General features: G+C 40.0%; 1 protein-coding gene across 2 annotated transcripts in view; it reads left to right on the plus strand.

The window, feature by feature from the left end:
• Nucleotides 1-10689, plus strand: part of rab11fip3 (RAB11 family interacting protein 3 (class II)) — a 34863-nt gene extending 24174 nt beyond the window's left edge. The window contains exons 6-14 of one of the 2 annotated variants that reach the window (XM_073489379.1): nucleotides 2233-2370; nucleotides 3328-3363; nucleotides 3510-3603; nucleotides 4241-4485; nucleotides 4963-5044; nucleotides 5154-5291; nucleotides 6352-6507; nucleotides 6601-6741; nucleotides 6831-10689. In XM_073489379.1, the coding sequence (XP_073345480.1) occupies nucleotides 2233-2370; nucleotides 3328-3363; nucleotides 3510-3603; nucleotides 4241-4485; nucleotides 4963-5044; nucleotides 5154-5291; nucleotides 6352-6507; nucleotides 6601-6741; nucleotides 6831-6944 (1144 nt within the window). In that variant the 3' untranslated portion in view covers nucleotides 6945-10689. The remainder of the gene's footprint in view (nucleotides 1-2232; nucleotides 2371-3327; nucleotides 3364-3509; nucleotides 3604-4240; nucleotides 4486-4962; nucleotides 5045-5153; nucleotides 5292-6351; nucleotides 6508-6600; nucleotides 6742-6830) is intronic. The other variant, XM_073489378.1, reaches the window with a different exon arrangement.
• The last annotated feature ends 1615 nt before the right edge of the window (nucleotides 10690-12304 follow it).

Genomic DNA, 12304 nt, shown 5'->3' on the forward strand with positions numbered 1-12304 from the left:
AACTCTTATCTCGAATGAAGACAAAGTCATTTTGAAATGAGACATGAATATTAACCCTTCCTGATAAGAGATGTGCCACTGTTACATTCTCAGTTTTAAATGCCTCTATTTACGTTCTGCAGAGAAAATGTTTCTCTTTCAACAAAGACAGCGAGGTCAGACGTTGATAAGAGCTTTCTGGAGACGTCCTTCGTCCTTCCCACCCTTATCTGCCTCCTTTTTCTGCTGAAGGGCAAGATAAATGAAGTGTATACAAAGTTCATTCCATTAGTCTGAAACTCACTGCTGCTTTGTCATTAAAAATGTGTATAGTGGGCTAAATTCTCTTCTAAAACTGCGCTTCCTTTCACATTTAGTCAGTGTGAAGGTTTTATGCTCACACTGGTTAAGTCTCAAGGATGGCGCCTGTTGCCAATCCTTCTGGGACAAACAGGTGGATGTTTTGTTGCTTTGAGTTCAGACATCTTAAGGAGTATCTAACAAGCTTTGCCTCAGGGCTGCAGGAGTACAGATACAGGTTGACCTTGGCTATATTGTGGTGTTTGTCAGACACCTTACTCTGCTAAATGTATGCACATACACAAGCTCCTTTTTATGGCACCATTCATTGTGTTGATGCTCCTTTTGTAGCCTTGTCCCAGTCATATTTTTCCTCCCTCCTCCTCTGTTTTCGTCAGAGACCCAAAGCTGGATAATGCGTAATTCCCACTTGGGTGATATTTCTGCGATTTGCCTTGCCAGGAAGCACTTAACAACTAACTGCTTGGTTTGTGTAGCCCATTGACAATACAGAAATAAGCTGGTCAAAATGGATTGGCATGAATAGGAATAGAAAAAGTACTACTTAGCTATTTGTGAATTCTAGGAATCTTTTCTATCATTTAAAGGGGCACTATGTGGTTTTTGAATTTTGATATTTATAATACTAATGAGGTAATGAGACAAACTCAGACATAGTTATCTTTACCATTACTGAATAAACAAGCGGTTCTCAGAGGAAATTAAGGTCCCCAGAACACTGTTTGAAGCTAGAAAGGTGGCAGGGTCCGCCACATATAAACATAAACAGAGTATGAAATGTTGTTGTCCTTTAAGGACAGTTTGTTACTGAGTCACTGAAACGAAGACAATTCATTTGGTTAAAAATGACTCACTGATTATCTTTGTCTTCTGATTAAAATGTCTTCCCCAAAACTAAATAGTGCACCGTTGAAGTCTCTAAATTAATTGTAACAGTGTGGTAAAAGGATACAGTAAATGGAAACGATATATATACAATGGGACAAAACACATGCAGGTTAATTACGACGGGTGAGAACCACAAATAAGAAATAAATTCAATCAGTAGATTTTATGTGAAAGCTTACATGGCGTACAAGTTGTGCAGAAATCTGCAGGTGGTTGACTAAAAAAAATCATACACAAAAAAAAAAAACTAACTGCATCCCACAAACTTCACCCACTCAGTGAGGATGCGTCACCATGTTTTTGAGCCAATCATACTTGTTGCTGGCGCATGTAGCAGTGCCGCCTACGCGCACCCCCACACTTGTCCATCCACATATTACAGCACGTTGACAGCACGTACGCACTGTTGGGTTTGCCTCTGTTCTACAAACATGCACATGACTGTAGGCATTATTTAACAAAGTCGTCCTTCACGGTGTTAAGAGGTAAAGGTACAACAGTGCATATGACCATCAAGTGACACTCACTCAAAGTCTGCCCTGCCTTGTTTCTGCCTACATAAACAGGAACCTGTGCCAGCGTGTTGCATAATTTAGAGCCGACTCTGCTCCCTGAATGAACAATCAGCTGGTAGAGGTGATGTGAGGAGAGCGTACAGACTCCAAACAATGAAATAATCTACTCTGTGTTTCATTTGTTTGCTTGAGAGCTTATGTTACTTTGGTTTATTTAACTTAATTGGCACCAGTGTGTAGGTTTTCTGAGCTCGCGAAAAGATGTCAAGGTGGCATAGACCAGAATGAAGAGATGTCAGCTCATTCTTCTTGCTAGAATGTTTCCTTTCACTAATCCAGAAAGCAGATCACAGCCACACTGCAGTCTGTCTCCCCTCACACTTTACTCTTTCAAACTTTCTTGTGAATGTCACTAATACCCAGCTCCTGCACCCCCTTCGGAGGTGTCCTGTCCCACCTCAGTGCACCCCTTCTTGTCCGTCACTTACCACTTCCTCCTCCTTTTTCCTCCTCTGTCTCCTCTTTCCAGTGCACCTGCTCCTCTCCCTGACTGCTTTCAGAGCTTCCTCAGGGAGGAGGCGCTGGACTTTTTCTGTAGCCAGTGTCACAAACAAATAAGTCGTCTCGAGGACCTCTCCACGCGCCTCAATTTCCTAGAGATGACTAGGTAACACGTCATTCACAACCCCCCTCAGATTGTAGGCTGTGTGGATGTGTTTGCAGTGCTGATTAGATACAGTATCGTGCATGTATGTGTCCGACTAGCATGGTGTGTGATATGGCACAGATTGTACTTTCACACACACATTAGGGTTTATTTTGTGGGTCTGTTTTAAGCCCATCTTACCTCACTTTCATCGGTACCATTGTTTTTTTGCGAGAGTTAATATTGAGCATTTATTCATGGAAAAAAACTCACTCAGCCGTCTGCTCATTCCATCTGTAAACATTATGATTTGCCACTCATACATGACAAACATTTTGCTCATCTGAAACATAAGCAAATAGACTGATTGTACATGAAACAATCACCCCCAGGTATCACAGGTGAGTGGCGTCTATCTCAGTATTTTTGGTTCCTCATGCCATCAGCTTCATGCTTCATTTGAGTTGTTGCTGAACGACTGCTGGTAGCGGCGCAAAGCTTTTCAAAGAACCTGCTTTTATTAGAAACGGAGGTGCTGATCCAGGATTACTGACCAGTAGCTGTATTACAGAAACTTAGTGATACTGAAATCCTGTTGGATCTGTTCCACAACTGAATGCGAGACATAAATGAAAAATGTATATAGTTATAAAACTCATTTTAGGTTTTATTTAAAGTTTCTGTAATGCTGTCTATCCGTTGAACTAATCCTGGATCGGCATTTGTTAAAATGCATTGCTGTGTTTGTGTTAGATTGCTGTGATGTGTGAATATTTTCTAGCTTTAGTTTAAAGAAAACCCCAGTGATTTATGAGTTAAAATAACAAAACAACTTCAACATGCACTTTTATCTGTGCTAGCAGGGAGAGGGATTGGGAGTGGGGGGGCTAGGACAAATAGAAGGAGATAGCGCCTCTTTCCTCCATTCTTTTTTCTCTTCCTGACCATTTTTCCTGTTGTTCTTTCTCCCCCACTCAGCGCTGGCAAGAGGCTGTCCAGCAAGAAAGTAGCAAGGTAAGCTAAACAGTTGCCCTGAAGGGTTCATATTTCTGGTGTGATTGTAATAGATAGCTTCTTGTTTGCATAAGGGAATAGCAATTTATCAAACATAAACTAACTCTAGGGACAGTTGATCTAAATTGTTGCCTCTCCATGTGCAGACATCTCCTCCAGAACAGCTCCATGACTCTGGACACGGTGAGCGACCTGACGCGGGACATCCTGGAGCTCGCTGACAATGACATCACAGACAAGGTGAGAGCAACTGATAATCTTTCACATCCCTCTGGTTACACAAGGTCATACCTCAAACAGGGTTTTGTTAAAAGGTTTAAAAATGTCTTCATTTATTCTAGTTAGTTCAGTTAGCCATGCAGCTAGCAGTCCTGACTGGGAGCTCAGGGACCAGGGGTGTGTTGGTGTTTACATAGCTAGCACAGGAGATTTGGACTGGGACTGGATGGGGTTAGCCTGTTAGCATGCTTACTTCATTGGATAGTTATGCAAAACAATACATAGAAGTCATAACATCTAACTGTTATTTCCACACATTCTTAATTGCACCTTTAACCAAACCATTTTCCTCCGTTAAACCTATCTCTGCTCAGGACCACCTCTGTACCACTTCCCTGTATACCTACCTGTAATACTTGTGTAGGAAAAAGATGATTCTTCATAAAATCAGTCTTAAATTGAATGCTTTTGAAGAGCTTCTGAAGATATTTTTTTAACCAGATATAAGTGTCTGATACCTGTTGACACCCTGTTTGAGCTGCCCCCATTATAGTTGCTGTTAACTGAAAAAGGAACAGCAGTTTGACAGATGCATCATAGTTGATTACCTTTACAACCATTTCTGTTTCACTGACCATGAAGCATCTACTTTTCCAAGGTGCTCCTCCTCGAGCGTCGAGTGGCAGAACTGGAAAAGGAGTCGGAGGCGTCGGGGGAGCAGCACGCCAGGTTGCGCCAGGAGAACCTTCAGCTGGTGCACCGGGCCAACGCCTTGGAGGAGCAGCTGAAGGAGCAGGAGGTCTATGCTGACGAGCAAATGCAGCAGGAGAGCCGTCGTCAGAAGGAGTCCCTGACCAAGCTGGAGAGGGAGAGAGGGTTGGAGCTGGAAAACCTGCAGGCCAGGTGAGCAGATTAAAAAAAAAAAAGGACTGGGCATATCTGTGGTTGCAGCAGGAACCATTACATTTACTGTACAACAGATTTGTATGTGGTATATGATTTAAACATGCTGCCCTGTTTGTTGAAGACAATTTAATCACTTTGTTTATTATTTGATGAGTAAAAATGTTTATAAACCACAAAAATATAATAATAATTTTAATAATTTTACCTAGTCAGTTACTTTGATTCGTTTTTAGGTTGGTGTGTGTCTTGTATGAGATATAATGTTATATTACAAACACATTTCTTCAATGTGATGTCAATAGTTGACATGTTGTTTGTTGGATGAACCGCAGCTCTACACTGCCACCCTCTGGCACTAATCTGCCACTGAATGTAACCTGCAGCTCTGTGATATAGCGTCGTTTACTGTAAACAAACAGATGTTGTTACATTGTGTCTCTACTGTCTGTATAAATGATTTGATCTGTTTATCAGGCTGCAGCAACTGGATGAGGAAAACAGCGAGCTGAGGTCGTGTGTCCCTTGTCTTCGAGCAAACATTGAGAGACTAGAAGAGGTGAGAGCAACAACATCTCATCTCCTGCTTCGTCTTGCCTTCCTCTTGCTCCTTTCTTATAAGTCTACAACAGTCTTCTTCATCCTTTTCTTTGATTTTTATTTTCCAGGAGAAGAGGAAGCTGCAGGATGACACAGAAGCCATGTCTGACAGGCTGCAGGAGGAGACAGAGACCCGCAGGAAGATGGCTGACAAGCTGAGCCATGAGCGCCACCAGAGCCAGAAGGAGAAGGAGTCCACTCAGGAGGTAGGGCTGGTTTCTCTGTGTACAAAATAAACAGTCCTCTGTGTACAAAACATTGCAGTACAGTGGCGAGTTAGACAACATCGTTGTGAGAGCCAAAGTCATCGTAACATACTCATCATAATGCTTCTCCAGAAGCGTTTATTAAAACAAATTCTTGCTGTGCATAAAGGAGATCATCTGTTTCTGACTGTCAAATCAACATTTCGGCTTAAACCGTTATGATAAAAATTGCTATTACAATCACTATCATATAGTGTCACAATACTGGAATTGCTAAAAAGAAAGATCCAAGGCACTCCTCCAGCAAAAAGATTAAAAAGTTTGTATTTTAAAAGCTATTCAATGCTGAAGCTCTATAAAGCATTGATAATGCAAAATGAGCTGAGTAGCAACACGCAGAGCTGCACGCAGATAAGCCTTCTTCAAAAACATTGAAAAAAATCAATATTCAATACCATTTTTCGACGGTAGAGAACAGCAGTCTTTAAAAATAATTTAATTATCTTATTCATGAATCTTTAAATAGTACTGTGTGTTAAAAACCACAGCATCTAAATTAATTTAGCTGTGATCATAGTCAAAGTATTTTCGTATCATTTGAGCCTTACAGCCCCAATTTTAACTTTGAGAAATTCAAATGGCAGTATGCTGAGCCGTCTTATTTAATTCCTCAGTGATGTTGAAATGGGAGCTCAAATTAACCTCTCGAAATTCTTTATAGAGGTCAGTTGCCTTGCTAGCGTTACACTGATGTGTTTGCACCTTTTGTTAGCACTGGTTTGTAGCCTAGCTTGCCTTCCCTCGTTGATTTGCCTCAAATGCCAAGTATCTCCAGAGAGCACTCCTGCTGTTTTTTGGTTGTGGAGGCTCTGCACTTGCTATCTTTAATGAGCTATAACACCATAACAAAAACGGAGCAAATGAGACGAGAGATAAGAAGTGAAAAATAATTTTTCATAATTTTTGACAACACTTCTGACACGTGTCAAACGCTCCTGTCTAAATTATGTCTAATCAAGTGTTTTTGCCTAATACTCAGTTTTGTTTTTTTGCTCCTCAGCTCATTGAAGACCTGCGTAAACAGCTCGAGCACCTTCAGCTGTACAAGCTGGAGGCCGAAGCAAAGAGAGGGCGCACACCTGGCGCCGGGCTGCAGGAATATCAAACCCGAACCCGTGAAGCCGAGCTGGAGCAGGAGATCAAACGACTCAAGCAGGTACATACTCCAAGCCTCCCTTTTATTTTATGCAGTGTTTCCTCATTCATTCTTTGTTTTTATGATGCGTTATGTTTGACTTAACCGCTCCAGGACAACCGCAGCCTGAAGGAGCAGAACGACGAGTTGAACGGCCAGATTATCAACCTGAGCATCCAGGGAGCCAAGAACTTGATGTCGGCCTCCTTCTCCGACTCCCTTGCAGCTGAGATCAACTCCGTGTCTCGGTCGGAGGTAGGTTTGGAAAAGATTTCATCAAACATACTTCCCTTTACTTGAATTAAGTGTTTTATCTCCACTGACATCCATTTCTCTGTTTCCAGTTGATGGAGGCGATCCACAAACAGGAGGAGATCAACTACAGACTCCAGGACTACATTGACAAAATCATCGTGGCCATCATGGAGTCCAACCCCTCCATCCTAGAGGTCAAATAGACACCATGCAGCCACGCACAGTGACTCCTCAGGCTGTTAAAAATACCAGAGACTTGGCTGAAAGAAAACTACCAAGAAAGGATGTAAAAATATTCCGACAAACAACAACAACAACGCACTCGACCCCCAAAAGAGAAGAATTTAAGATTTCTAAGAAGTCCATAGCTAAGCAATTTACAGATAGATATCCCTTGAGTATGTGCTTATACGTGAGTGTCTGTAAGTGTGTGTGTGTGTGTGTGTGTGTGTGTGTGTGTGTGTGTGTGTTAACCCTCCTGTGTACACTTGGGTTCTGGTGACTTCCATGTAATTTGGCCAGAGGGACCCAAGTCTCCCCCAGCTGGTTGAGTGAGTGAATGTGTAAATGTGTGCAAGAGGTCTGTATCTGAAAGAGTAGAAAATGTTCCCGTCCCCGTCCAGAAACAAAGTGTCAATGTTTGATTGAGCTACAAAAAAAATAACGATCAGACAACTATACAGTACCGAAAGGCCTTAAACAAAAGGTGATGGAAAGTATTCATTAATCCTGCTCAGTTCAGTCAGTGGAGTGTTACTGGGATGATGGAGGTATGTGGGGCTGTGGTCTCCTGAACCAGGCTGAATCGTGCTTTCGTCACGAGCCGTATGAAGCACGGGTCAGGAGATCGGAGCAGCGATTTCTCTTTTGAATTCATCTTAATTTGTTTAGAGCTTGCTGTGCTGCCGACCAGCCCCTATAACAGTGTGTTGTGTCCTTTTAACCAAGTTCCAACCCAAGTGAGGGACATTTCTAGAGGTTGAGGTCGGAGAAATGCCCGGAGGGTTTCTTCGTTTTTGTGTGTGTGTGTGTGTGTGTGTGTGTAAGGTGTTTGACATTTCCTTTTGTTTTTGTTGCTCTGTGTTACTTAAAGGTTTTGTAAAAAGCCTGGCAACACAAGCTTCAAAGCTTCAAAGTCCCAAATGAAGGAACTGGGTGGTTAATAATTTGCCTCATCTCATATTTATTTATATATTCTTTTTACAATGAAACAGGGTCCCAGAGGTCAGGTGGGCTGGAAACCTTCAGTTTAAAAAAGGAAATACTACATTTCCCATCACACCCTGGCACAAATATTAGAAAACTCAAATGTATCTCACTAAGTGTAGACTGGGTGCTTTAACTGATATAACGTGTTCATACTCACAGGTTCACTTTGTTAACTCTCCAACACTTGAACTAAGCATGAAGGGAAACTTTGGAATTCTGGGAATTGTAGTCTTTTCTTTCTTTCTCTCTTTTTCTTTTTTTTGTAAGTACAGCCCACCTGACCACAGTGTTCTCTTGCTGAGTGAAAGTGATGGGGAGCAAATTTATCCAGGTAACTAACCATGTTTTTTTTTTTTTTGCTGCACAAGTGATGTATTGTCGGTAAAAATGCCGACATTTGACAAGTTGTATGTGAATAATCAAATGGTTGTACTTTGCACTAAGTTTTGTTTTGATTTGTTTTTGTTGATCAAAAAGAAAATGTTTATTTTGAAGGGATCAAATCGTAAATGAGGACAGTTTTGAGCACGTATGAAGATGTTAGCGTGCAGGAGTTGTTGCTGCTGACATGTTGGCTGCATCCCACTCACGCTGTATAAGATCATCACACTAATTTTTCTGGCATCTTAAATTGGAAATATTGGAGAATACTCAACAAAAAGACTTGCAGCCATGTCTTAGGATGAGTTTAATTTTCATTTACATACTGTATTTTTTCAGCCATCAGGAGTTCCTGTGAGCTCTGTTTCTGTGCTGGCCAGTTGTATCTTTTTCCAGATGTAAAACTGAAGAGACGTGGCAGACTTTGGTAGCAATAATGCTTGGAAAGAAAGTGGACATCGGTGGAGGGAAACACACCTGCTCTGTATTTCCTCTGCTGGAGCAACATCTGCTTTTTCAAAGACTGATTTTGGACTGCTCATCAGTACCATGCAGCCATCTCACAGTACTCTTTCTGACTCAAACTGGACACAAGTGTCAGATTCACCTACCAGACATCTCGATGGATTTAAAGTTGAAGGATAAATGGGGGGTGGAGGTTGTTTCTTGTCCAAACGACAATGCGTTCTGCACCAATACGCTAAGAAGAATTCCTATTTTTCACCCTATTCACCTCTACGTCACTGCTCTTCTTCACCTGCCACTCCATGGAAAAAAAAATGGCCTTGGATGTAAATGACTTGTACATGTAAAGTTTTTTCTACACTCATTCTAGATTCTAGGTATTTTTATAGTCGGAAGGAAAAGAACATTTCTTCTCGTTGTCTTAAGCTGAGAGACAGCTGCCTGTATTCTTCTCTAGCATGTAGCGTGTACAGTATCTGTTGGGAGTTTTTTTTTTTTTTTTTTTTTCCTTGTTTTAAATAACATGCAGATATTTATTCATCATTTGACACAACTCACACTCTGTGATCTGTTCTGCTGAAAATGTACATTTTTGAATTCATGAAGGGGGAGATTGACTCACGGTGACTGAATCTGTGGGAGGATTTATCGAATTAAGTTGTATTGCGTGCAAAAGAAGCTTGAATGTGACCTGCTCGGAGTGGTCGTTTGTCGAGGTCGTCGCACTCTTCCATGATGCTGATGTTGCTTTGACCTCTTCAGGGTTTCGATATATGGCCGAGTCTGCAGTTTCTACTGTTGTCTTCCCAGATGGAGTCAGGTCGTGCATGGAAACACCTATTTTTATTGTATATCTCTTGATTCAGACCTATGTTTTGACTGACAAATCATATGCTATAATTTCTATCAGTGGAGTTGCAGGTTGTGAGACCTCATCATGTAAACACGCGACACCTAAAACCTCATAACCAGGCTTGCTGAGTTCAGCTTCCTGCTTTTAAGTGCGGCCCCGACAGATTTAATACGCCATTCTTTATAGTAAGGAATCGTTTTTTGCGTTACAGAGAGTAAATGGGATGACACTCGAACACAGCAGGCTATACTACACTTAATTCTCTCCCTGCTTCATATCTGAGTGTCTGGTTTTGGCAGATAGTTTGTGGACCAACATGGCAACAGAATAATAAGACCACAGAGCTGACAAACACAGAGCGGAAGGCGATTGCACTTTATCCAAATTTCTGCTTTCAAAATGACCAAAGACAGCTGTTTTGAACTCAAACTAATCATTTTATCTATCATGGTCCGTGATTTCAGTAACATTTTTCCTGTTCTATTAAATCATAAATCAGCAGACTCTGAGCTAACCCTTAAAGGAAAGAAGAGAACTGGCCTGCTAGTCTAAACACTGTGCCTCTGTGTCTCAAACTTTGCCTCTAAACTAACCTGATGATGAGCCCTGGGGGGAAGCACTGACCACGTGACTGTCAGTTTGTTAAATTATAAATGATGAAACCTAAACTGTAAATATGAATTGTCATTTTGTGAACTTTTTTTTTCTCTCTCTCACACGCTCACTTCCAGTGTCCAAAGAAAGTTTGCTCAAGGCACAAACATCACTACTGTAGTAGTGCATGGCTTGCCATTACGTGACATGGGAAGATTACAAAAAAGAGAATATTGTAGAAAAGAGAAAGTTTAAATTTATTCCTATTTTCAAAGATAAATGTATAAATTATAACAGTATTGGTTACAGCTGTATATTATTTTTGAAGATCCCCTAAATGATCTAATCCTAATTGTTCCTGGGGGAAATATAATTTCATTGTAAAAAGAGAAAAATTTAAAGGTAAGCAGTGAAAGTAAGATTAGAAAATAAATGGAATAAAATGACCCTGTGTTTGGTTGCCTCATTCTTGTTCCATGTGTTTGCATGTACTGCACTTGTACTACACAGATACTGGAAGAGTATTCAGCAGAATACAGGCTTTGCTCACCTTAAGCATTTATTTCATTGTACGTACTCTTTAATTTATCTAATTTGACAGAGAAACCTTCATGTTCAGATGTCAATATGATTCAGAATTGATGCTTTAGAGCCATGTTTTTCAATCCTGGTCCTCTGGGAGTCCTTACCCTGCATGTTTTAGATATTTCCCTGCTCCAACACACAGATTTCAAATGATCAGCTCCTCATCAAGCTCTGCTTAAGCCTAATAACGACCACTCATTTGAATCAAGTGTGTGGTAGCAGGGAAACATCTAGAACATGTGGGACCAGGATTGAAATGAACTGATTTAGAGGATTTCCTTTAAATGAAATATTATCATTGTATTCAAAATTAAATATTACTATTAAAAATTTAATTTTCAGTTCCTCAGTTCCATGTTAACCAGAATTAATGTATTCCAAACTGAATAATTAGTTAAAGTTAGATTCGTTACACTCTTTGGCAATGTTCTGCATTATCCATTAATTTCCCAAATTATATATAAGCTCCATGTGGTTGTGTCTGATCATAATGAGACACAGTGTTGGCAATTATACTGACAACTGATCAAAGATGATACTGATACTGGCTCCCTCTGCCTTCAACCTTTCAGCCCCACCTGCAGGTTATAGATATGTAGTGCAGCGGCCCTCAACCAAACTTTGCTCATTTTTCAACAATGTCACAATCCTGTTAACACCTTCACCTGCTCCACTTATAACTAACACTATATTAAATGCTACGCTTGCCAAAGAGAGTTTGTGAAACCCATCTGATATAACATCTAATAGAAACTATTTCAGCCACTGGTAAGTATATGCGTGCAATAACACAGAATTTTTCAGGGCCCATTTGTGTTATTAGTATTCAGCTGACAAATCAATATTGAGAAATTAAATAAGAGTTGGAAAAGTCAAAAGGAAATGAATTAATTTTATTGACATGGTAAAAACTAAATTGTCAATCGGTGATTAATAATGAAATAGTTCAAATGACATAATAATTAGATACTTCATAATGAATTAATTGATCATATTGCTTTGGATTGGAACTGAAACTGCTGTCAACAGTTTTACAGACTTTACAGAAGCAATCATTTGTAAAAGTCTTCTGGTGTTACCATTTCCCATCACCTCCACAGACTGTTAATAAGTTAACATGACTGTTGAGCTCTTGATTACAGATGCTAAAATCAACTCTTTAATGTAAAGGTTTAAAGTAACCCACATATCAATATATAACTATAAATATGTATTATTATTATTATTATTATTGATATTGATATTGATATTGATATTGTTATTGATATTGATATTAATATTAATTTTCACCATCGGTCAATTATTTTGTTACCCTTGAAAATGTTTTTATGTCAAATATATATATGCTTAAATAAGACTTAAACACTTATTAATTAATTAATTAATTTACCGATTAGTTTATTTGTTAATCGATGTAAACTGAACTACTGATTGAGACACAACGAGCATCCAGTAGTGTTACAAAAACCGTTGGTT

This window comes from Pagrus major, chromosome 20 (genome assembly GCF_040436345.1).
Source record: "Pagrus major chromosome 20, Pma_NU_1.0".
In the NCBI taxonomy this organism is placed as follows: domain Eukaryota; kingdom Metazoa; phylum Chordata; class Actinopteri; order Spariformes; family Sparidae; genus Pagrus; species Pagrus major.